This window comes from Pholis gunnellus (genome assembly GCF_910591455.1).
Source record: "Pholis gunnellus genome assembly, chromosome: 1".
NCBI classification, from domain to species: domain Eukaryota; kingdom Metazoa; phylum Chordata; class Actinopteri; order Perciformes; family Pholidae; genus Pholis; species Pholis gunnellus.
In genome coordinates, this window is record NC_136528.1 from 28,791,587 (window position 1) to 28,817,975 (window position 26,389).

A 26,389-nucleotide genomic window follows, 5' to 3' on the forward strand; every position below is an offset into this window, starting at 1 on the left:
TGGCAACAAAGTTCTGAAGTTTAGGCCTCTTTGTGTAGGATTTGAAAGTTTTGGACTCATGCCACTTCTAGTGGTAAAAAGACACAGCAGTACACGGGGCAACCTGCTTACCTCCACCACCATAACAACTATTTCTATGACTAAAATGTAACTTAAAAAAAAAAAAGAAGCTTTTTTTGGGTGAGCGAGTCGAGGCTGGTTCTGCCACGTGATTTTGTTTGTTGAAAAATGCAAAACTTTTGGCTGGAGTCGGTAGAGGGCATAAAACGTCTCCTTCCAGGTTAACTTGGAGGTAAAAACAGTGATCTGTGCAAACTCAAAGTTCAATACGTCACTATGAATGTTGCAGCAGATTTATAGTTTTGACATAAAGCCTTCTCGGGTACTCCGGTTCACTGTACATCTCAACAGCTTAATCACTTCTATTCAGCAGGCAAGAAAATAATCAACACTATTTCTTTTAGAAATGTAACAGCTGCGTCAATATATTAGCTCACAGCATGTATTCATCTATATGATGTATACATTGGCTGATAAGTATGTTTTAAGCAAGTTCAGAAACGCTGTCACCAATACATAGTTTGTCCAGCAGTAAGCACTATTTTTTTGATAACTAAATATAAGGGGTCATTGTCAAAAGATGTATTAAAATGAGACATATTGTGCTAATTTGTGGGTTTGTGTATGTATTTTATGTTTCCACTACACCATGTTTACATGATTTATCGCCCTCATCCTGTCTGTCTGCATTCACCCATCTGTGTGTCAACAGAATTGCGTTGCCAGGCAACAGCATGGGTCCATGTTTTACTTCTTGTCAGCTGACGTCACTCACAGACACGGCAACCTGAAATACAGCGGGACACATTCAAACTGTGAGACTGTCTTTATGTTGTACTGCTGACGGCTCGTTTTAAAGGCCCGGTTTGTGCCTCCATACTTTCACAGTGTTTGTATAGCGCCTACACCTGCTTTATAATAAATAAAATGTCACAAATATGGGACTATTGAAGTTGTGTGTTTGTGCTATAAAGCTAAAGATCTAACATTGGCCTATATATTGGTGTAGTTTTTCTTCTTCACTGTCAAACATGAATATCGTTCTCCACCTTAAAAAATATAGCACCAGGTGGGACTTAGTGGTGTTTAAGACACAATGTCCCCTTAACCTTAGTTTGCATTGATAAAGTCTTCCAGCAAATCTCAGCACATCGCATTACACTTTTTGCGGAAACGTGTGTGTGTGTGTGTGTGTGTGTGTGTGTGTGTGTGTGTGTGTGTGTGTGTGTGTGTGTGTGTGTGTGTGTGTGTGTGTGTGTGTGTGTGTGTGTGTGTGTGTGTGTGTGTGTGTGTGTGTGTGTGTGTGTGCGCTGAAGAGTCGCATAACAGAAAGGGAGTGAGTGAGTTGTGGACTCAATTTTAGCGGCTGACTAGTTAGCTAGCTACTTTCATGATACACTGATTACAGAAATTCAACATATACGGGAGACCTTTCTTTTCTCTGGCAGAAATCTCCTCAGGTTAAGGCAACAAACCTATTTGGTTAAGTTTATGGAAAAGATCATTGTTTGGGTTAGAAGAAACCGTTTCTCAAAGACATGCCTGAACAGTCGAGGCAACGAGTAAGAGCCAATAACAGTGTGGGGGGGGGGGGGGGGGGGGGGGGTACGATAGGAAAACTTTACAGCCAGGTTTGCTGGTCTGTTTCCAGCATCTGTAGTATGTACTGTAGTACACAATAGTCACAATATATATTAAACTGAATTACAGACTGTCAACCAACAAAACTGGCCGCACATCTGTTTGCAGGATGATTGGATGTTACCAAAATAGGAATGAAAGGATGGGTTAGGTAATATCTTAAAAGGGCGGAGAAAGGTATTGAAAGAGTGACGGAGGTCCCGTAACATAGAATAAGTAGCATGGCACGTACTGATACACATGCAGAACAACCACATGAAGGAACAGCAGGGTTAGGGTTTGACAATGTGTGGTGTGTACAATACGTAAGGAAACGGGAGAGGGTGGAGGCATTTTGGTCGGAGTAAATCGCAGCGAGGGAAGCCCAGCTCCAGCAGTGACGTCACGTCATGCAGACAATCTGACTTGAGTGACCAGGTGCTTAGGGCTTAAGGAAGCCCAGTGACAACTAGTTTCCACTGATGTCTGTCTAATCTCTGCTATGATTAGCTCCATTCCATTGTGTGCTGACTACAGTCACCCACTCACTCAGTGGATCTGCACACGCTGGTCATTTCAGGGATTGATGCAGCTGGCGTGGGACCACGTGGTTGCCCCCAGGAATAACGGTTGGGGAAAGGATTGAGAAATGCTCTTGCGTCCCTTTCCTTAACGTCTACTGACGAGATGTCACTAAGGACCAATGCAGGCAATACATTGACTCAACACATACCTGCCTTCATTTTGACCAAAAAGTCTACATCACAGGCTGTCAGGTTACCGTCTTCCGCTTGTGGGTGTGTCCTTTCCATTCACAACAAAGCTTTTGATAGGCATGTAAAACTGCATATATTTAACAGAAAATTGCATATGAAATGCTAGCCTGTTGACGTATCTTTTGGCTGTTCTCTGTGATAGCATGCTAAACAGCTAAAGGAGCTAACGGATCATTTTAAACTACTTTTTCTTTGATTTTATTTTATTCTTATGTCTTCAAAAGAATTGTTTTGTCCAACTATCAGTCTAAAACATAAAGATATTCAGTGTACAGTGATACAAATCTGAACAAATCCTCACATTTGAGAATCGGGAGCCAGATAATGATGAACTTTTGCTTCAAAAAACTGACTTTTAATTAAACGATTAATCGATTATCAAAATATTTGCCAATCGATTAATGGACTAATCGGTGGAGCCCTTCTTTGATCTTACAATGTGACTATTCTGGGAGGTACGCAGATGAGTGATGCCAGAATTTATAAGGTAAAAAGGACGCGACAGCCAGTTGTAGCGTACCATAACAAGCCGCGATGAATTGAAAGTAGAACATGCAAAACAATCTGTTATTCTCATAAAACGTCTTCCCTCTTCAGCTTGAAGTATTTTAGCTGCGTCTATCCCTGTTTTTAGATACTCGTAGTTGGCATGTCCATCCTTTTGGTTTGAATCCAGGCTTTGAAACTGCTAGTCACACCTTCTAAAATACGTCATATGTGGTTAAATGATCTGTGAGGAAACTGCAGTTCAGACCCACTCTTCTTGTAAGCAATCAGTAAAATGAAATATTAACGCTAGATAACATCTGTAAAGATATCCTGTCCTTTGGGAGTTGTATTAACAGTTGTATTGTTTTCACCCACAGCAGACATTCTAAAAGCAGTTATTGGTCGCCCAGAAAAACAAAACGAAAATCCTAACACTTGATGGTGCACAACTGGTCATGCACCCCCGTACCCTGACCCAGAACCCGGAGGCTGTCAGGGCCGGTAATTATAGGGAACGCTTTGTGAACCAGGCACATCCATGCCTACTTTTAGTGAACAGTCACACCCATCCCTGGAATTCCTGGAAGAGAACATTACTGGTTTGGCTGTGTTGAAATGCCTACTGTAATTATGTGGCCTTTAATTGTGCTCTGTTAACACCGTCAGATCGGGATGAGCCGTGACCAGGGACCGAGAGGAGTCTCTTGTTTGTGGATTTTGAGGCCGGTTGCAATAGTTTGTGTTTTGTTATGAAGGCTCATTTCCCATCATTTCACTCTGCCGTGATTACGGTAGAATTACAATGAATGGGGAAAGAGTCAGTCAGACTGTTTGTATGTAATTGAGGTACCGTTGGTCTGTATTTGTTAGGGGTGTGACAAGAACTCCAGCAAAAACATAAAATGTTGATACATTTATCGAATTGTATAAATTGATGATTCTGTTCTTTTTCTTGTGTTGATTCGGGGAAAAGTAGGATGGGCCGGGAGGCTGTACTGCCTCTTTACACACACACACACGCACACAAACGGATAGCAGCGACAATGCAGGACACTGATGTTGAAGTTTTGTTCTGGCAACATGGCAGAGAACGCTCCTGCGTAAATTAAGTAATCCGTAAAGCAGTTTCACCGTTCCATAGCTCGCCCAAAACAGGCATTTTCTCAACCCATGCGACGCGACGCTGCTTGCCAGCGTTCCTGCCACACTTGACCTTTCACTAATCTCCTCGCTAGAACGGCCACTGTCCAATAATTCGTCAGCAAGCGTCGCTAGGCTCAGCAGGCCTGTCGAGCTCTCGGCGCTGTGTGTGGATCCTGCAAGTCCTGCAGCAGATATCCTCAAAGTTTAGAGGAGAGTGTCGTATTTTACGCCTTCCCCGAAGCCAAAAAAACGCGGGAGAGTTTTCGGACACGAATTATACAGTGTTGAAAGACTTTGCTCACAGCTGAATCCATTGCAGATCAACAAAAAACGCTTGTTTTTTGTTGCCATAGGAACATGCGAATAACGTTAGCTTGCTTAACGCATTAGCAAAGAAAGACGGTTGAATATTAATTGTTATTAATTGATGATATCCAGTGTATGGATGAAGCTCCCAATGTGCATGCAGTATCCTGGCGCGCTTTAAACAAATGGAAAAGCAGGATAATGTAGTTTTATATTAGGTAGTGAAAGCTATAAGGAGTCATAACTATCTGTAAACGTGGACTTAGCTTAAAAAAAATACAGCAATGTATTCACTTACTTGTTGTGCAGGAACATTGTTTTCCTGTATGTGTTTGTCCTTTAAAATTAAAATGTGAATGCGGCTCTGAAATGCATATTGTAGTCCTGTCTTCTTCTCTCTGATGTTTCAGAACTAGTATTCCAGAAATCTGCTGTTATCTCCTTCAGAATATCTCTGACTGATGGTTTTTGAAAACGCCACCTTGAGATGCCGGGTGTGAAAGCGTGACAGGCCTAGCAACAGTAACCAAGGCAGGAGGGGCTTAGCGAAGGGTCAATCTCAGGGCAGCTGGAGGTTTTGGTAGTAGACATGGGTATTTAGTACCTGGTCCATCCAGTCCAGTAAGTTATCAGTTATAATAACAACCTAAACAGCATTGTTTCACTGACCTCTTGTTGTTTCAGTTGCACCTCTAATCACAGTTGGTCTAGTTGGGTTTGGTCAGAAGTTCACATACATAACCTTCTTCATACAAGCTAATGCATCAGAAAAGTGTAGCTTTGAGAGTCTCTGTAAAAACGTGTGTGTGTGTGTGTGTGGCTGGAATCAACAAAATTAGGCATCACCAAGATTGACATATCACAGATTTTGAATCTCTCCAAACAGCATTATGCACCCACTAATTAAATAAACACAATTAGACTGAAAGTGGACTGATGAAGGTTGAACCAACCAGTGTTTGACACTGACTATGTTTGATTCACTCTGTAGGTTTGCAAAATGAATCTGCTGTACGAAATCTGGCATTCTTTCAAAAACTAGAAAATGATGTGGCCAGTTATGTGAATGACACCAACTATAACATTAAAAAAAGATCAGTATTTGTTTTTACAAAGGCAGAGCAGTTAATGCATTAAAATCCAACAACAACCTGAAACGACAAAGAGGGACCCGGTCCAAGTGACAGTCAGGTGTGGTGTTGAGAGGGAAACCCTGGGCTCAGTGCCATGTCCTGTTTCTCCTGAGCAGAAACAACGAGATATTTCAAGAGAATTACTCTAACATCGCCTTGTTTCATTATGAGCTTCAGTTACTTGCATCATTACAGCAACTATAAAGACTTCAACCAATTAAGGATCTGTTGTTCAATAATGATTTTTACCGTAGCCCTACAGAGGAGCTGCAGCTCCGGCTTTTGTTGTGAATGTGGAATCACTCGTGATGACGGAGAGCATCATCTGTGTTTACTGAAAACAGCTGTGATCCAAGGGACTCGTCAGTGGTGGAGATTGTCTCCTTATTTACCGGATGTTGAGCTCAGACCTCTTTCTTCTGTTCCTTTTTTGCTGCCACAGCTCAACACTGACGATCAGAAAAAAGTATTTTTGGGCCTGATGGCATCACATGACAGACCCAGAAATTGTAGCTTGGTGATGCATGCATGTTACTTTGCAGGAACTTATGTTCATCTTTTGCTTTGCGTACAACTTGAATAATGTGTTTACATTAGCTAATGCACTTTCCTTTTTTTTCTTTCTTTTTTTTTTTAGCAAAATGCTTCCAATTATGTTCATGCTAGTGTACGACACACACTCGAAAACAAACATGAAGACCCACACAAATCACAAATCAAGAGCTGTCTGTATACGACGGTGTATTTACACTGGGGGTTTAGTCTTTTTGATGATAAAATAGTATTAAAATAATAATAATAATTTGTTATTGCATAATTTACATTGTTATTGTGCCCATTGTTATTTCGACAACTCTCTTTGTCGCTCTGGTAATGGACTCTTATCTTACTTATCTTGGAACCGTTGGTATCAGGGAACGGCTAACGCGATAGCTCCCTGTGAGCCTCACCCACCTTGCTATTGTCTGACCTCTGTGGAGGCTCTGGGGACCAGCCTATTTGATTTGTCTCGCCTCTTCCCGGTCGGTCAGCTGGCGGATGCCAGGAATTCCTTTTGTCTGTAGTTCTCTCTCTCGCAGTGTTCCCACCAAGCTCCACAAGGCCGACGGTCGGCTCTGTTGTGACCAGCTTCAACAGAATATTCTTTCCGATGTTGTTTCACATGCTTTGACTATAAGGTAATGACGGTGGATAACGCATAACGAAAATAATTACAATAGTGTTTGTAGCTGGGAAGCCGGTGAGGGATTGGGTCCAAACTTTGGAGACCAAAAACAAAACAATAGATAAAGAAGAATTATTGTTGTACAATTCTGCCTTGAAGGAGAAGAAACTGTTATCTTCTGTCCTTCTCTGATAAGCCTTCAAACTGGACTTACTGGTTTGTAATTCAGGCCCAGTACACTGGCAACATGCCAATGGATACCCTTGCAGGTGCTCTCTATTTAGGACTCTTTTTTTCATACCTCATGGATTTTTCCAAAACTATGACTTGTGCTTGCACATACTTGGTAAGGTGCTGTGTGACCGTAATGTTAAGAAACAACTTTTCCGTTGCCTGATCTATCTGTAGATACATCTTTTTATTCAAATATTAGTTTCTATTTTACTAACAGTTGAGTTTCTCTACAATCTTTCCCCACGCTGCTGCAGAAGTACGTCTTGGGGTGCTGGTTCCCTGGTTGGGGATCACCACTCTCGGCCGCCACCTGTATTTATGCCGTGAAACATGACTCAGCAAGCATAACGATGAGATTCAGTCCACAGTCTCAGGAGAACTAGTCCGTCTTGGTGTAATGTTACGAGGTGACATACAGCGCCCCCCCTTCATCGAGAGAGAGAGAGACACAGAAAGAGTCCAGCTTTTCTTCGCTTACGGGGAAAGATGGCTTCACCTGGCGTTAATGTTTTTCACTTTGAACACACTGTAATTATCAACAGGAAGCGTTAGACCACTCATCTCCTGTGGGTCGTCTCCTCACAGTTGGAGGGGCGGCGCGGTAGCACATCTGCACATGTGATTCCGCTAAAAAGTGTAGCAACGCCCTTTTTGAACGGGGAAAACCCTCTTGTTCATGATTAATTTATTCATCCAACCAGGACGGGACCCAGTGAAGCCGTCTCCACGAGTCATCCAATTAGGATTCCTTTGCACCAGCTGGTGAAAACTATACCTCCTCTGTCATGTTTCCTATCGTTTCCATCCAAATGGTTTCACATTTTAAAAGCTAATTCTCTGGTACATATTACTATTATGTTAACGTAACAATTTAGATTATTCGTGGATTTTTTTCTTTTTTTTGGCAACCTGAACGCGGCTGTTGGGGTCGATGGTGCGATCGAAGCGGCGGGTCGGTTTTCTTTTTTGTGTCATCTGCTGCGAGGCTCAAGAGGTGAACAGGATAGTGCTGGCCAGCCATGGAGAGATGTGAACGGACTGAAATAATGGAGATCTTTGTTCGGGCAGATCGGCCTGTAGACACCACCAGACACACACACACACACACACACACACACACACACACACTCCTGAGTAACTGACTGGTTTTCTGAATGACTGATTCACTGACTGAACCTACACACTGACAGACTCCCTGGCTGTAACAGAACTGGCTTTGTACGAGACTGGAAAACACAGCTATATTGTTGTGTTTTCTGTCCATCATCAACTTCTTGTTCAGTCTGAGGAGAAGACTGCACTGCTCCTGTTTGTCTCCTTCCTTGGGGGGGGAACATTGAGTCTGTGTTTAGTGACTCTTGGAAGCTTCTGTTGTGTTGAGTAGGGCTACTGCGTTCTGCATTTGCTTGTGTTTTCCGTATTTGTGGAAAAATAATGACTATGCATATATCTGGAACAGTAAGGTGACATGTTCATAATTGTAAAAGAAAGTATTGCTTGAGCAAGGCAGCAGATGTAAACCCCTGTAATACAAGCATGCGACTGCATGTTGTGTTTTTAGAGAAAGAAAAACATCTAGATCACATCCCTCCTGATGAAGCCTGAAGGAATTAAAGATAAACTACAGCTAAACGCTAAACGCTTTTTAGACCCATTTGAGTTAAAAAAGCTGCAGTGCACACACAGTGAATGAGACTGAATGTTGATGAATGGAACGGTGCCGATCAATATTCTTTTGATCGCTGCGATCAGTCGTCACATTAATGTGTTGCGGGTGTTTTTATTAGTGGTGAGTGGTTCAGTTTATTCCTCTTCAGCGTGTTTGGAGTAGAACTCATATTACCATCTCATCCACAGCCTGACACGTCATGGTCTATAAGAATTGTTCCATTACTCTCTATGGAGGGTTTGTGTATAGAGAGGTTAGTTTCTGCATTCACACATCCCACAATATTGACGTTCCAGAATCACTGAATCATTTCATTTAGAACAAATCTTGCACTAAAAGTTAGGAACCCTTTTGATGTTGACGTGAGGCGAAAAGGGGTTTTTGAATATCATTTTGGAAAACACATAAGCCAGATCGGTCTTTGATTAATAGTTATGTTCAAAAATTGCCTCAAATTGTCATTTTAGACGTGCAGCCCAGCCGTATCGGTAAGGGTAATTACTAAACCAAATCATACAGGAAGTTGAGGCAGCCCCAGGGGCCAGTTCCTGGCAGTCTTTGTCACCAGGGCAACACAATTAATGGAAAAAAACCCATCCCAATCCCATTATTGACTACAGCCATTTCCATCTGACATCCTGATCCAATCCAGTTATTTACAAAGCCCAAAAACCAAGTTTCAACTTGAACCTGAAGGTTATTGATCCCATAAAAACAGAACTATTATTATTTAATCTGCTCCATCTCCTCTCTACTCTTAACCCAAAACTTAACTTAACAATCTAGTCAAACTTGTCAAATGGAGGTCAGTGGTCTGTTTGGCTGGTCTGTTGACGTGGCAACGACTGAGGCTGCTAATCGGATGGAAAAGAAGCCAAATATCAGTAGCACATGAGGGGTTGAATTTACACTTCTGAGTTACAGTACGATGGATTTCCCATCTGTGCCGTTGGACTTGAAGCCAATAGATCTCTATCTGTGTTTTTGAATCAACTCGGCTGTCATCAGTCTAGACATCTGCCTTTGCCTGTTATTGTTGTGCCGTGCTGCTGAGTAGTACACACTGCTAAAGCCCGGAGCGTCATCACGCCAACTGTGTGTCTGTGTCTGCATGTGGGACACACTGTTCCTGTAACACCCCGAGGATGGGGGCTGAACACCAGGATTAACAGTTAGAAAAGGCTTTTAATTCTTCGGGGGGGGGGGGGGAGGAGGAGGAGGAGGAGGAGGAGGAGGAGGAGGAGGAGGAGGAGGAGGAGGAGGAGGGAGAGAGAGAGAAATGACTCTGAAGTCTTATCTTATTATGGCTAAATTTGACATAATTACTAAGATGATTAAAAATTCGATGTTCATATAAAAGAATAGAATAAAATGACGGTTTTGCCATTCAACTAAATGTTTAGGTTAGAATATGACAAATAATGATAGGACTGTTAAAAATACATTCATGTTAATTGTAATGATTGTAATGTAATTGTGTTCATGTTGCACTATGAACTCTTAGATATTTAAAGGGTAGACTTTTGTTTACCCCAGCGTAGTTCAGTTTGTGTTATCTGGCTCCCACAGCTGGCAGTCCTACCACCTTTTTGTGTGTGTTGCTTTCAAAAAGACATCATGGTGTTGCTTTAGTTCCCTCCTCCACCATCTCCATCTTTAAACCCCTGTCTTTACCCCTTTCTCCTCCATCTCCTCCTTTCTGCAGTTCATCCTCATCCTTTACGCTCCCTCCTTCTCACCTCCCCCACTTCTCCACATCCTCTCGGTGCACTGCAGCTCTGCATCAACCTGTCCCTGAAAGTGCAGTAAAGAGGGGTAAAAGCTGGGAGTCATTACGCTGCAGATGTCCGGTGGAATGCTGGTGTACGCTGCGTGTTCATGTCACCTCGTGCTGGTCAGCCAGTGAGTTGTGTTCAGGAGGCCGCAGACTTAACAGCTTTAGTCTGAGACAAAACGTCCGTTGCAGATTATCGGCTTCCTCTCTCCCTCAGCTTCCTCCGTCTGCGGGCCCGAGGCTGTACATTACCACGTTGCAAAATTACACCTTTCAACCCCCCCCCCCCCCATCTCAGAGGGTGAGGGTGAGGCGGGGGCTCTGAGCAGGGAAAGAGCATTGTGTGCCAGAGAAGTGGCAGCGCTGGTTCCCTCCTGCTGCGCACAAACAGCCCGCTGAATGGCACGGTCTGAGGCTTCCCGATTGGCTTGTGGCTGGAAGGTCATCATGTGGGCACCGCCCGATGATGAATGTTGGTCATGTCGGAAAGGTGGTAGACTTCTCCGACGCCCCGAATTCAGCCGTCACTCACTGGCAGCACATCAGTTCGCATCGCAACAAGGGATGTCCTGAGCAGGTGTGCTTGTATTGGTTTGACAGATCAATTCAGTCTGTATTTGGTTGTTATCAATATCATATATTTGGTCAGAGCAGTGTGGACTGCGCAGAATGCACAAACCCAGTAATTCAGTCTGTACTGATGATGAAACATTATGATGTAGCTTGAAATGGCTACTTTTTCCTCTATTTGTCTGTCTCGGTGGCTTCTAAAAACATATAATAAATAGATTTTAAGTTCAACACAAAAGTGTAAGCGCGCATTGTTCTAAAGAGATGCTGGTAATTTCACAGCTCATAAATGTGTCCTGAAATGCGACACAAACTAAATGTATTGGAGCTGCAGTCGGTCGGTCAACAGAAACATTTTCAACAACTATTTTGACAGTTGATTAATCGTTAAAAGTTGCTTTTAAACACGTGTTGTGTGAATCGAAACGTAAATATTGATAAATATCGTAAATCATGCGACTAAAGCGCTGACCCTGACTGACAAAGTTCAGCCGGGCTTTTCACGGCAGCCATTTTAACTATAAACACACTTCCTTTTAGCCATAAGCTCCAAGTTGGAGGGGGAAGAGATCAAGCGGATTGGAACCTCTCCGTTGTGTTTAAGGCCTCGGGAATGACTTCCTATTCCAATTTGACATCTGTTTTTTGGAGCTTCTGCGTTTTATCACTCGGCATCCTATAAACAACTTTGCTCACTTTGTTTAAACACAGCGCTGGCTAACCTAAGTGGATGAAATAATCATAATTACAGGTTTTCTTTGAGGGGGGGTCATCTAGTTGTTGCTAGTTCCGATACCGCTCTCCTTTTTTGTTTATGCCTTACAGGACACATGCACAAAGCATTTCAAGCAGTGATTCAAAGTGTTTTCACAGCAATTCCTGTTTGTTTCTGTAGCTGACCGTCTAGGTGCCGTTTCAGTTTTCTGTCACGTTGAACTGATGAGCCACCGTCAGTAAAGCCGTGTTAAAAGTCTCCCGTCGTTACTCTAAGCAGACCGGTCCAGCGTTTTTCCTTCTGCAGCGTCTCAATCAGTTTTCCCCGTCATCCAGTTTTTTCTTCTTTTTTTTTACAATATCTTCTTATTTAGAGGGACAAACCACAGCAACTGGATGAGTTATTTGTAGCAGTGCTTGTTGAAAATCCCGGAGCGGAAAGGCTTTTGTCACTGTGGATCTGGGATGCCCGCTATCGGGCTGAACACCAGGCCGCCCAGCAAACAGCAGGCTCTAATACACAACCTGTCAGAGGACTCTGGATTCTGTCAGCTGTATTTACGTCTTTTTTTTAGACATAAGAAACTTACATACAAAGTTGTTGGTTGAAGGTGAAGCACGCCTTACGTGGTAAGCTGGGTTCAGAGAGATGACGCACATGCATTTGCAAGTTGTCAGACACTCCACTAAATGCAAATCATTTGTTCGGGACTGTAGCCAATAGAGCTAGAGGGCAAATTCAGGCTGACTGGTTTGTTCGTCACATGCTGATGCTTCCTAAAGTTGGGAAATACCCCTTTACCCACCTTTCCCAAAGAACACCACATTGTACTTTGGTACCGCACTAGAACTGTATCCTGATGCTTGACATTTACGGTCGTACCGCAAAATGTTGATTTGCCACATTTTGTGGATGAGAGGGTGTCTCATCTAATCCCTGCGAAAAGAGAAGAAGAAGAATGTCCCAGAACGTCGAACTATTCCTTTAAGCTGTCAGAATGCTTTGCTAAATTTGCGCGGCGTAGCTCGTAATATGTAAATACAAATATCTGAATCAGACTGAATCATATCTGTTTTACTCATCTGCATAGGTGTAATACTTCCCTTGTCTCCTTATCCCCATCAGAGTGCCCAGAGAATTGTGCACGGCAAGCGTGCACGGCGGATGGCGAGTGCTGCCACCCTCAGTGTCTGGGCAGCTGCTCGCTCCCCGACAGCGACACGGCGTGCGCGGCCTGCGCGCACTACTACCACGAGGGGCGCTGCGTGGCCGACTGCCCTCGCGACACCTACAAGTTCGAGGGCTGGCGGTGCATCAACAAAGAGCTCTGCTCCAAAGTCCACCTCCCCGACTTCAACAGCTTCGTCATCCACAGCGGAGAGTGCATGTCTGAGTGCCCACACGGGTACATGCAGACCGCACCCAACAGGTGAGCCGCAACTCCCCCCCCACCCACCCTCATGGCTGAAATGGAGCCATTGGGTGGAGGTAAACGTAATTGTTGGCCTGACACCGGCACCAACTCCCTGCTATTAGTTTCCACACTAAAAATGTCCTCAAGGCAAATTCTGAATATAATACAACAGCTACAATAAAGGGGCGGTTACTGTGGAGGCATCCATCCATCCATCCATCCATGGCCGCATTATAAACCTGTCGTTGTTTGGTGAAATAATAAAGGTTTTCTAGGTAAAACTCTCTCCTAGACATCATTTGGCTGGTGCCGTCACACATTGACGTAAAATCTTTTAGAGTCGGGAGTGAAAAACGGGAAAAAATAAAGGTCAGAGGAGAGTTACAAGAGTTTTGAGAACGAATGTACGTCAGTAAAACGACAGCGTCTCCTGTCCCCTCTCTATCTCTCCCCGTCTGTCTCCAGTATGTCCTGTAAAGCCTGCGATGGTCTGTGCGATAAAGTGTGCGAGGGGAAGGTCATCGACTCCGTGGATGCCGCTCAGTCTCTCAAGGGCTGCACTGTTATCAAAGGCAACCTGCACATCAACATCCGCAGAGGCCGTAAGTACCGTGCTGTGCAGCTTAACGCTAAGAAACGTTTCCACGTCACCTCTGCTAGCAGCAGTTTCTCAGCTGGCGTGTTGACATATTGACAGGTGACACCTCTGGATTTTTGTTTCCAAAACACTACTGACCAAAGCAGTGTTTCGCTGATAACATGAACGGGTCTACAAAGCAGAAGCGATGACGAGGTTTGTCTAGACCGGGGCTGTTAACAAGTTCCGGGAAGTGTATAATTTCCAGATGTTGCCTGAACATTTTTAAGGACGATGAGGAAGAAGGCTGAAAAGGAAAGGGGGGGGGGGGGGGGGGGGGGGATGAATGCAAATTCAGATATTTAATAAAGTGATTTCTAGTAAAACAAAGTTGTCAAACCTTTAGCGGTCTACAAATTAAAGATATACTATATTATAGTACAAAGTATAAACGCAAGATTTACAATTTCAGAAGACATAAGTAATAGGTATGTGTCGGTAGAATAGGTAATAACAGGAGTGTGTCTGTCTTTGTCTTTGCGTGTGTTTAGACAACATGGTGGCAGAGCTGGAGAGCTTCACAGGTTTGATCCAGAGGGTGACGGGTAAAGTGCGGATCCGACACTCCCACACTCTGAGCTCGCTGGCCTTCCTCCGCAGCCTCCGACACATCGATGGAGAAAACCTTCTGGACGAGTAGGGACAAACACACACACACACACACACACACACACACACACACACACACACACATTTACCTGCAAGCACATACACACCAACAAAAACAAACAGTTTTAGCCCCAACAGCTATCAGGTGAGACGGATGTGTCTCCTGCTACTCCTATTCTATTTCTATGGTTCGGGTAGTAAGGAATCCGAGTCATGCGCAGCATTAGTGTTTTAATGTGGCTAGTCGAGGTCATCAAGGTGGACAGACAAGGAAAGGATGTTTTGACTGTGAGGGTGCAGACTGGAGAGTGTTTTATGTCGGACAGACTTACTTGTTTTATCATCACTGAAATAACATCAGTCTTTTTTTTTTGACTGGGAATTTATATAAACGTAGTTTTTTTTTCTTTTCTTTTTTTCTACAAGTCCTTGAATGCAGCATGACTTCAAAACAGGGCAAGGAAAGGTTCTCTCAGGGTCACGGAGAGGCCTTCACTCCCTCCTCCGTCTGTTTATGCTTCACAGGAATCTCGCCGTCCCAAGGCCCACATTACAGTCATTCCTGAATGTCTGAGTGTTACCCAGCGACTCGTAAAAACGGCACCTCCTCTCTTCTCCAGCATAAAAAAGCAGTCCCGGGTTAATCGGATTTCCCGGGTTGTTTTTATCTTACTGTGTCCCCCTACTGTCTAACTGGGTTATTAAACTACCAGCTGAAAATCTGGAGATCTACTGAGAAGAGTCGAGCACTTCGCTGCTGCCTTTTTGTACAATTAGCATAGAAAGTTGGCCTTCAGCTTGGCACGAATCACAATATTCACACAATAAACCACCTCAGAAACATTATAGAATGGATGTAGACTGGAGAAGCGCGTTGACCGGCTGTCATTCATTCATCCTTTGTTTCCTCCGCCCCTCCAGCATGTACGCCTTTGTGGCAGTGGACAACCAGCAGCTCCAGTATCTTTGGGACTGGAAGCAGCAGAACCTCACCATCAAGTCGGGAAAGCTGTTCTTCAGGGCCAACCCAAAGCTCTGCATGTCCGAGATCCGCAAGATGTGGGAGAAGACGGGCATCCAGGGCCGCTTCGACGAGAGCGATTTCCGAAACAACGGCGACAGAGCCAGCTGTAAGGGTCACTTGAGCTTCGATCTGAAAAAACTGCATGTACCGCTTTATGTACAGGACTTACTCTACAACAGTTTACTAAACAGCCTCCCTGAGCCTGATGCTGCTCTGCACCATTGTCTGCTCTGTCAACTAGACCGATCGGTGCACATACTGACAGCAACATATTGACGCTCGCTCCCTCATTCCCGTCTGCTCAGGTGAAAGCACGATCCTGACGTTCAAGTCCAACAGCACCAGCAGTACAAGGATCAAACTGACCTGGCAACGCTACCGCCCCCCCGACTACAGAGACCTCATCAGCTTTATCGTCTACTACAAGGAGGCGTAAGTTTTGGGAGAACCGCCCAAACTGTTGCTGGTTCCTTTCCTTTAATTCTATTGTAGCAATGATGGAAGCTGGCTCTTGATTTCCTCTGCTTATTAAAGGCAAAACAGGGGCCAGTCAGACCCTCACCATCAGGTCACTTAACAGGACTTTAAATACACTGAACAACAAATAAACATTGCTAATTAATAGCCAAGTTTCCATCCAACTTAAGTGCAAATGTCAAAGAAATCTGCAAAAAAATCTGGTAAAAAAAACACATTAATGTGCATTTCCATGCGAATATTAGGAGTTGAGCTTATCGGATGCCATTAACCTTATAAACCCCAAGCAGTTTCAGTGCATTTTTCTGCTCCTGTCACATTTGTATCCCTCTGGCCATGTTTTTCACTGCAATATTTAAGTCCTACACCTCTATGGAAACAACACAATCATGGCTCGAGGTAGAGAAAACAATAAAATGTCTTTTGTACGGTATAACACACTTATAATGTCACATATCATGAAATACAATAAAACGCTAGTTTAATTTTTAATTTCTAAAAGTTAGGAATCTATATTATAGATCCATATATAAGCGCCCACAAGTGTTACAGATATTGAAAAACTATAAATTGAGGCTCCACATGCTGTACATAGGGAACTACTATATGGAATACTACTGCCACAATTTCAATCTTTTATTTGGTTGCTTTTCGTGACGGAAGCGTTGTAAAGAGCACTGTAAAAATGTTTGCCCTAACCCGGAAAACACTCTTATTTCTAATGTTGTTTAGGATTTGTCTACGTCACTGATGTATGTAAACACAAGAATAAAACAGGTGCATATCAAAAATGAATACATGACAAGCGCACAAAATTAAAATGTTCATAACTGTAAATTGACATAGCCCAAAAAGTGAATAATCGATCGATCTGAACCACATTCCCTCCAGGCCATTTCAGAACATCACAGAATTCGAGGGGCAGGATGGCTGCGGCTCCAACAGCTGGAACATGGTGGATGTGGAGCTGAGGCCGGACAAGGACTCGGACCCCGGAGTCCTGCTGTCCAGCCTGAAGCCCTGGACGCAGTACGCAGTGTTCGTCAAGGCCATCACTCTCATGGTGGAGGACAAACATTTGCCGAGTGCCAAGAGCAAGGTGGTCTACATCCGCACCAGCCCTTCAGGTAAATTTAACGCCGTAGGTCACGGTTACAAGCAGCCGACTGTTCAGTTCATGGTCAGAGGTTGCAGGCTGCATCGTCACAGTAGATATTACAAGTGTTTGCAAACAACACAGAGGTGCTGAAAGAGCAAGACTGATATTTCACGAAGCCTATAATTGCCAGCAATGAAGGGGAGAGTGTCTCCAAGCGATGCGTTGTCACCGTACACAATAAGTGTCTAACATGTAGGTCAGAAGTCAAGACGGCTAAATATTTCTGTCCACATTGCTGCTTGTTTGTCAAATACGTGCGAGAGCGGTCCATGATTGCAGTGCGCTCGCATTTCTGTATGTGATCCAGACATAGTGTGTGAGGAGAACGGAGAGGAAGGCTGTTTTAGTAAACACAGCTGCAACTCAAAGAGATGGGAGGGAAAATATGATTTACAAAATATGATTATGTGAAACGGCAGATTGCTTTAAATCAATCCAGCTGCACTGTGAAGGCGTAGCAGTGTGAATCGCATCTGCAGTGGCAGACCGAGGAGAAAAAGCGAAGGAAAAAAAACAGGCGTTGCTGTCCTGAGCTCCGGGACCAGGAGTGATTCAGGTTCACGTCTCTCTTTCAGCGCCCTCCATGCCTCAGGACGTGCGAGCGTACTCAAACTCCACGACGCAGCTGGTGGTGCGTTGGTCTCCGCCCATCTCGCCCAACGGGAACCAAACGTACTACCTGGTGAGGTGGCAGCAACAAGCCGAAGACCGAGAGCTGTATCAGCACAATTACTGCTCTAAGGGTACAAAACTACAACAAACTCAACTTGTATTGCTAGTTGTTAGATCAGGGAGAACCTCCTGTCAAAACACATCTTCTGCCGCCTCCTCCTCCAGAGCTGAAGATCCCCATTAGGATCGCCGCCATAGGCGTGGGAGACCAGGAAGAGGACACCAAGCCCACTAAGCCAGACCCCAACGGGCCGGACAAAGGCCCCTGCTGCCCCTGCCCCAAATCAGTGGAGGACCTGGAGGCCGAAGCTGCCGACGCCTCCTACAGGAAGGTCTTTGAGAACTTCCTGCACAACTCCATATTCACACCGAGGTGAGCGGCTCATTGTCATCGTCTCATTGTGTGGCACCGCTGTGAGTATAACCTCCCAGGTCTTCATATGTCCAATTATATAGTTATGCTCAGTAGTACTAGAAAAAAAACAAAAAACTGATCAACATATGTACACTTAAAAATCTCTTTTTTTAAAAACTTTTGGCTTCTGTCTGATTCAGCTGCCTTTCGCTTCAGACATCTGCATCACATTATCTCTCTTTGTCTCTATATACACACACACACACACAATGTAGATGTTTCGTCTTAGATCTCCGCTCTTCCTCTCGCCTCCAGGCCACCGGATCGCCGCCGCCGAGATCTCTTCGGCGTCGCCAACTCCACTCACCCCCGCCGCAGCCGGCTGCACACCAACAGCAGCACTGTCCCGCCTCTCCAAGCTGCCGGCAATGGCAGCGCCGCGGCGGACTTGGAGCCGGCCGACAGGGAGTTCGAGTTCGTGGAGCAGGCGGTGTCAGAGCGCGAGCTGCAGATCTCCGGCCTGCAGCCGTTCACGGTGTACCGCATCGACATCCACGCCTGCAACCGGCAGGTCCAAAGCTGCAGCGCCGCAGAGTTCGTCTTCTCCAGGACCAAGCCCGCAGGTTAGAGGAGGAACGATGTTACAACCGGCAATGTAGTGTCTTCCGGGCATGCGATTTTCCTCAGAAACACAGGCCGTAGCAGGGTAGCAAGGGTAGCAGGCCGAATGTTAGGATTTACTAGCCCCTGAAGAAATGGTAACCTATTCTTCCCTGCGGCTCTCCAGAAAAGGCTGACGACATACCCGGCCAAGTGACCTGGGAGGGCCACGAGGACTGGGTGTTTCTGCGCTGGCCCGAGCCTCCTCACCCCAACGGACTCATCCTCATGTATGAGATCAAGTTCAAACTGGCTGCTGAGGTAAGACAACATCTGGGGACACGCTGATAACGAAAAACATGGGATCCAGAAAATGGATTTGAAAGTCTGATGTTTTTCCAGAAATCTTTTAGAGTTTATTTATTAGCGCTGTCAACATCTGAGAAAAATCAATAACCCCTTTGTGCATAGCATACCTTACTTTGCTTCATAAACTAAACTAGTCTGTTGCCCCCTCGTTTCTAGTTTGTAAGAATCTAAGTTTAAACCCTTGATAAACAAAAAAGTAATTTTCATTTTCCTAGTTTCAAGCGTTCCACTAGTTAGTGGTTGCAACATTAGTAGTGCAAAGTAGATCAAAACAAAATATAATGTAGAAATACTACGTGCTCATTTTAAATAGTCTCAGAAAACACAACCAGAAAAAAAAGAAGTGTTAATCATGTAAAAGTTTTCATTGCACATTGAAGGTGAAAAACATTCTCTTTGGATTTTGAGTTTGTAAAATTCAGTCCACAGTAAGCAGTGTGTGTGTGTGTGTGTGTGTGTGTGTGTGTGTGTGTGTGTGTGTGTGTGTGTGTGTGTGTGTGTGTGTGTGTGTGTGTGTGTGTGTGTGTGTGTGTGTGTGTGTGTGTGTGTGTGTGTGTGTGTGTGTGTGTGTGTGTGTGTGTGTCAGACCGAGAAGCACGAATGCGTCTCTGGTCAGATGTATCAGGGCCAGCGGGGCGTTCGGCTGTCCAACCTCGGCCCAGGAAACTACTCGGTCAGAGTGAGAGCCACCTCCCTGGCTGGCAACGGCTCGTGGACACGCGCTGCGGATCTCTACGTGGCTGAACGTAAGACACACACACACACACACTCTCATGTCGCTTCATTCGTATCTGTTTTTAAAAGCAGCTCAGATGTGATGACTGCAACCGTTGAAGTAATCAAAGTGTTTAAACCCAACAGGATATGAAAACGCGTTCTACGCCATGATCTTAGTTCCCGTCCTCGTCGTCCTCTTCTTCTGCCTTTTGGTCCCATCGCTGGTGGTCCTCAGCAGGAAAAGGTGTGTTGTGGTCATATGCGGAGAGCACAGCGATTGTTTCACAACAGCATCCAACAGAATATATGATCATGACATTAAATGAGAAACAGAGACGAATCAACAGTTTACCTTCAGAGAAATCAAGGAAACAGCTTTACTTTTCATCTCCCTGACAATCAATGTTTCAACCAGTTGCTAATGGTTGATGTGGTCACACAAGGATCCATATTCAATCACAAACCACTGAAACCAACACACAAGCTAAGAACAATTATAGTCTAAGTGGCATATATATATAGCCAGAATGTGACCTCTGTTCGGAAGTGTTTGTGTTAAAATGTTTACTTAAGAGGATGAATATATCATGTATATCTATGTGATTCAATGCTGGGAGACAATGTTGTGATAGAAGAAGAACCGCCATGCTATAATAGCCTTCTCTGCTTTTTTTCCCCTTTTCCTAAATCTTAAATCAATGTTTTGAATTGCTCCAACCCCAGTGGGCATCTCAGAAATGTTTTGCCAATAGTCTTTGGAAAGTAGCACGATTATACATGACGCAGATCCCAAAAGTTAGCACGTGGGAGAAGGCGTGTACAAGTGCGTTTGTGCGTCTGTAAACGGGTCTGTTTTCGTTTCCGGTCAGGAGCAGTGACCGGCTTGGAAATGGAGTCCTGTACGCCTCGGTCAATCCCGAGTACTTCAGCGCCGCAGAAAGTGAGTGAGGAGTGAATGCCAGAAATGCAGCGCACACTTTTATTGTTCCGCTGGGCGCCTCTTTTATTAACGCCAGATTTCTCTGTGCAGTGTACGTACCAGACGAGTGGGAGGTGGCTCGGGAGAAGATCGCCCTGAGCCGCGAGCTCGGCCAGGGGTCCTTCGGCATGGTGTACGAGGGCCTGGCAAAGGGTGTGGTCAAGGACGAACCAGAGACTCGCGTCGCCATTAAGACCGTCAACGAGTCGGCCAGCATGAGGGAGAGGATAGAGTTTCTCAATGAAGCCTCTGTCATGAAGGAGTTCAACTGTCACCACGTGGTACGCACGCAGTCAAGAATGGATGTTTGTACACTACAAGACGACGATGGCGTCATTCAGTTCTCGTGACCCGCTGTCTGTTTGTTGCAGGTTCGTCTCCTGGGAGTGGTTTCTCAGGGCCAGCCCACCCTGGTCATCATGGAGCTGATGACGCGAGGGGACCTGAAGAGTTACCTGCGCTCCCTCCGGCCTAAAGATGTACTGACTGACTTCTATCCTTCATTCTCAAAAATCAGCATTTTTAAAACGGAAACAATCTACGTCTAGACAGGGGCTTTAGCGCCGCTTCACAGATAAGCTCCGCCCCAATCTACCACGCCTTAAAGCCCAAATCATATTACCAAAACCGGCGCTCCATGTGGGGGTGATAACGCTACAAAACGCCCGAATAATAGCTGGCCTGCTGCGCATGCAGGCAGTAGTAGCTTTATAAAACGCAGCTGCTAGCGAGAACAAGGTCAGCAACGCTTGTAATTCGTTATCCATGTTGAAATTAACTGGCAGTCCGAGGGCGGATGTTTTTCTCCCGGGAAAGGATCCCGTGATAGGTGCGTGTCAAATCAGAGGACACGTCGTGACTGATGAGACCAAATCAAGACGCGAACCTGGGCCTCTTAAGTCAACGTTTTCAAAGGTCGCCGTTTAAAAAGCCAGAGTAGTGTTCGGCATAAACGTAGCTAAATGTATGCGTTTTATCCAACAATATGTGTAACAGTGAGCGGATCGTGACCCGATGAATGCATTTATTGTCTGATAAAAACGACCCGTCTTCTTCGTCGTATGATGCTTTTTAGATGAGCACATTTTTGAGAAACCAGTAGGATCAGTTGGTGCAATTAACACTAAATATATATATATATATATTTTAGTATATATACTAAAATATGCCCAACAAAATAAAATATGAACCCTCAAAAACATTATAACCTAAATATTAAGTATTTCATTACATATTTTGCTGTGAGCTGGTCATGTGATTAAATCTGCTAAATCATGCACACAATATGACATTTATTAGTTCTGTGGAATGTGCCCACTACATATTCTAAAGGAACTGAGGAGCTGTGGCTTAGCTGCAGGAGCTCGTCCTTCCTTAGAGAACTTACTCTCTCTCGTCTGTCTGTCTGTTTGCAGCAACAGTGGTCCAGCCTGTCTCTGCCTCCTCTGAAGAAGATGCTTCAGATGGCCGGGCAGATCGCTGACGGCATGGCTTACCTCAACGCCAACAAGTTTGTCCACAGAGACCTGGCAGCCCGGAACTGCATGGTGGCCGAGGACTTCACCGTTAAGATAGGAGGTAAAGAACCTTGAGGAGGTCAGAGGTTATGGCATGCTCATAAAGTGGTATCGTCTTAACTATCAAGTCACTGGACAACCGAATCACCAGGGTAGCTTTAATGGCAGTAAAGGGAACCCTCTAGGGGCAGCCGTGTAGCTCTGTCAACATGTTTTCATCCGCGGATCCAGAGCTGACCTCTCCAGTGGAAATGTGATGCAAGTAAACATCTTGCTTCCAGATTTGTTTCCTGTCAGAGAAGAGGATCTAACCCGTATGAAAAGGTCCAGGCCGTCATCAAGACCATTATGGTTATAATGATTGCTAGGAATTTTAAAAGTCTGTAATAGCGGTATAGAGTGATCTCTAAGGGGATTGTGGTTGCTGTAGTAAAATATCTAGGCCCATAATGTCAGTGAAGAGCGCCCTCCTGTGGAATACGGACACACATAGTACAAAAACCAGCTGGAACAGTTTACTTTAGTTACTTTATCCCCAAAAATGTTATAGATGTCGTCAACTTTTTCTCCCTGTGTGTGTGTGTGTGTGTGTGTGTGTGTGTGTGTGTGTGTGTGTGTGTGTGTGTGTGTGTGTGTGTGTGTGTGTGTGTGTGTGTGTGTGTGTGTGTGCGTGTGTGCGTGTGTGTGCGTGTGTGTGCGCGCAGACTTTGGCATGACCAGAGACATCTACGAGACGGATTACTACCGCAAAGGTGGTAAGGGTTTGCTCCCTGTCCGCTGGATGTCCCCCGAGTCTCTGAAGGACGGGGTCTTCACCACCACCTCTGATGTCTGGTGAGCAGGCACGCACAAACAGAAAAACAAACAACACATGGTGGCCTTTATTTTCTGTGTTTACTCCTTCCAAAGTATTGTAGTGATTATGGAAGAGGCACTGATGTAACCCCCTCCCTCTCTCCCTCCCTCTGTGCAGGTCATTCGGTGTTGTACTGTGGGAAATCGCCACCCTGTCAGAACAGCCCTACCAGGGTCTGTCCAATGAGCAGGTGCTCCGCTTCGTCATGGAGGGAGGGCTCCTGGAGAAACCACAGAACTGCCCCGACATGCTGTAAGACGCACACACAATCTGCGCGCATTTCCCTCCACAAGCCGATGTCTCCCCGTCTGCAGCGGTTTCCCTTCGCACTGCTGTTAAAACCACGAGCGATGACCTTTTTTTATTCCCACAAACGGGGAAGACGCAGGGATTTTTCACACCGCAGCGTCGATTACATTAACGGCCGACTGTGTGCTCCCCGTGATTTGTTCCTAATGTGGAACAGCCCAAGTATAAATACACATCGAAAGAGTTGTGAGCGTGTCAGACAAATTTGGCAACCGACCGCAACAAAACACTGAGGAAGCGTCAGATGGCGGAGACACGAGGAGAACGCATGTGAAGGCACAGGGTGTGCTGGGAGAATAGTGATGCTGCTAATAGTGTATTAGACAGTATTCATTGTAAGCTATTTATTCAGCCTTAAAGCAATAGTTTTCTACAAACTCTCATGTTTGTACAATGCAACCACAGCCAAAAGCCGGTTAGCTTAGCTCAGCACAAAAACGGAAAGTCAAACTTGTCGTGATGGATGAATTGTCACAGGCGACAGGTAAAAACAGCGTTTGGTTTAAAGGGACAGTAACTCCTCCCTTCCCAAGACTGCGCTAACATGAGCTGCAGAGGCTAACCTTACCTACTGTAGAAACATGGGAGGACCCGCTCCCCGTGTACATGTGTACATATGAAGGGCTCAGTCTAAGCTAGTTATGAATACTGTATTCCATTTCTGCTAATAGATCCCCCGAAATGCTACACACTGGCCCTTTAAATCCCCCTACCGTGAGCTTTGTCGTAAAAAGACTGGGCTAACCTGTATGTGTTTGTTTGTTTGTAGGTTCGAGCTGATGCGAATGTGTTGGCAGTACAATCCCAAGATGCGTCCAGCCTTCGTGGAGATCATCAGCAGCCTCAAGGACGAGCTGGACCCGTCTTTCCGAGATGGAAGTTTCTTCTACAGCGCCGACAACAAGCCGGTCGAAGCCTCTCAGCACCACGTGGAAAAGATGGACAACGTGGACACCATTCCTCTGGACCCCGCGTCTTCCACCCAGCAAACACAGCAAACCCCAGTCCCCCAACAGACCCCGCCCTCCCCGAGCTCAGATGCTCCGCCTGCCCCGTCGTTAGCTCCCAGCTCCCCCTCCTCCCCCTGCACGTCGAGCGCCGCCATGGACAAGCAGCCCCCTGGCCAGCCGGCGGCCAACGGGCTGTCGGGGGCGGGCCTAGCGGGGGCGGGCCTAGCGGGGGCGGGCCTAGCGGCGGCGGCGGAACTGCCGCCGTACGCCCACATGAACGGGGGACGCAAAAACGAACGCGCCATGCCGCTCCCGCAGTCCTCTGCCTGCTGATTGGACGAGGACACCCACAGGTCTGCAACCCCTGCGAGAACCCTGACGTCTCAGCGGGAGGGATATCTCTGCTATTCTTTTTTTTGCTTTCTTTTTATCACATACAGCAACACCATGACCACCAGCTTGGCGTGACTACTCAGTGAGGAGCGAAGACTCGCAGGAAGGTGGAGAAAACTGTCACTATAAGTGCGTGTTCTGCTGTACCTCCACACATCTTTTTCATATTCTTCTAGTTTTGGTTTCTACCAGCTGGCAGTCAGACGCAACACTGCCGTTGCTGCTGAGTGGGAAAGACCAACAAAAAAGGAAACATGATTTGAGGGGAGATCTTTCCCGCTCTCTTTCCGACTGAATCTATTTTATGAATTGTGTTTTTTTACATGTATTTTCACCTGGGAAAAACAGGATGTGTAGGCCTGTATAAACCACTGGCATTGTGGTCGAAATGTTAAGCATATCTAATGGAGAAGCACTTGAGGGAGGTCGGCGTTCAGTAGTCTCGTTGCTCTGCGGGCTGGGCGTAATGCCGGGGTCACCAGAAGGGGAGAAAGGTCCAATCTGCCAAATTTTTTGCCAAAATTGTTCTTTTCTTTTTTTTTGTCAAATCCTCAACTTTTGCCCCGTAACTCTCCGGATTTAAAAAAACCCAACACGCACTTTGATTTGCTACCACGTTATTCTTAAATAATATTAACTTCCCTCTACAGACTGACACTGCTCCCCATTGGCTGTTGCTACTCGACTCTGCAACCACGTTGTGGCTGCAAAAAGTTGATCTGAGTCCTCTCACAAAGTGCCGTTCAGTCACGGTTAATAATCGCCAAATACAATCGATAAAGAAGAGGGGGGGGGGGGGGGGGGGCACAAAAGTCAAATCTGAACTCCAGATCTATTCGGTCTCTCTATCGGCGGTTTGCTCCGAGTTCAGAGGCGCTCTTGCCTCCTTTGTCATTAGTCTCCATTATTTACAGCATCTCTACATGGGCAGAGCATTTATGTACGCACCAGTTGTTTGTGTCACTTTTCTAACTTTTCTACGGTTGGAGACATTTGTCATGTACAAAAAAAGAAAAAAAGCTGCTATTCCTTATTTCTCCTGTGGTTGTTAAATAGTTCAAATCTATATAAATATAAAAAGAGAGAAAATACCTCCTTCATGGTTGGCTCTACGAACGTTTCCACTACAGTCCCTTTTTGTTTTTTAAATGCTTGTAATTGTGTTGAAGTGTATCCGAGCTGGTTTCGTGTCTCGCGTCCGCGTAACGGTACGACAGTCTGCCTCGTGCTCTGAAGCACCGCAGACTTCCCCCTCCCGTCCGTCGGGAGGACAGCGACGGTAACCAACGATACGAGTCCTCTGGGGTCTCCGCTGACACTCCAGAGGTCGGGCATCACTTTCCCAACTAAATCTCAGGTCAAGAAGAAAAGTAAAATCCTTTTCTACTTTCCTTTTTGTATTTTTGTGCTGTCATACACAGGTGTGTGTGTGTGTGTGTGTGTGTGTGTGTGTGTGTGTGTGTGTGTGTGTGTGTGTGTGTGTGTGTGTGTGTGTGTGTGTGTGTGTGTGTGTGTGTGTGTGTGTGTGTGTGTGTGTGTGTGTCCGTCTGCATTAACCGTACGGAGCCCCAACACTGACAAAATCTAACAAATACACTGATAAATAATATTGTTGTAGGATGGAGGTGCTTTATGCTTTTTTTCATTTGACTTCCAATCAGTTGGTTTCTAAAGACAAACATGTTTAGATAAATAGAA

The 26,389-nt window shown here is 45.3% G+C and overlaps 1 protein-coding gene across 1 annotated transcript in view; it reads left to right on the top strand.

Annotated features, from left to right (window-relative positions):
• LOC306709624 (insulin-like growth factor 1 receptor) overlaps positions 1-25,532 on the top strand; it is a 39,873-nt gene extending 14,341 nt beyond the window's left edge. The window contains exons 3-21 of the mRNA XM_079177848.1: positions 12,780-13,083; positions 13,534-13,670; positions 14,197-14,341; positions 15,236-15,444; positions 15,644-15,770; positions 16,707-16,942; positions 17,550-17,717; positions 17,812-18,019; positions 18,317-18,624; positions 18,789-18,922; positions 19,557-19,716; positions 19,832-19,931; positions 20,557-20,627; positions 20,718-20,947; positions 21,038-21,145; positions 22,082-22,244; positions 22,888-23,017; positions 23,157-23,291; positions 24,118-25,532. Coding sequence (XP_079033974.1) covers positions 12,780-13,083; positions 13,534-13,670; positions 14,197-14,341; positions 15,236-15,444; positions 15,644-15,770; positions 16,707-16,942; positions 17,550-17,717; positions 17,812-18,019; positions 18,317-18,624; positions 18,789-18,922; positions 19,557-19,716; positions 19,832-19,931; positions 20,557-20,627; positions 20,718-20,947; positions 21,038-21,145; positions 22,082-22,244; positions 22,888-23,017; positions 23,157-23,291; positions 24,118-24,631 — 3,587 coding nt within the window. The 3' untranslated portion in view covers positions 24,632-25,532. The remainder of the gene's footprint in view (positions 1-12,779; positions 13,084-13,533; positions 13,671-14,196; positions 14,342-15,235; positions 15,445-15,643; positions 15,771-16,706; positions 16,943-17,549; positions 17,718-17,811; positions 18,020-18,316; positions 18,625-18,788; positions 18,923-19,556; positions 19,717-19,831; positions 19,932-20,556; positions 20,628-20,717; positions 20,948-21,037; positions 21,146-22,081; positions 22,245-22,887; positions 23,018-23,156; positions 23,292-24,117) is intronic.
• The last annotated feature ends 857 nt before the right edge of the window (positions 25,533-26,389 follow it).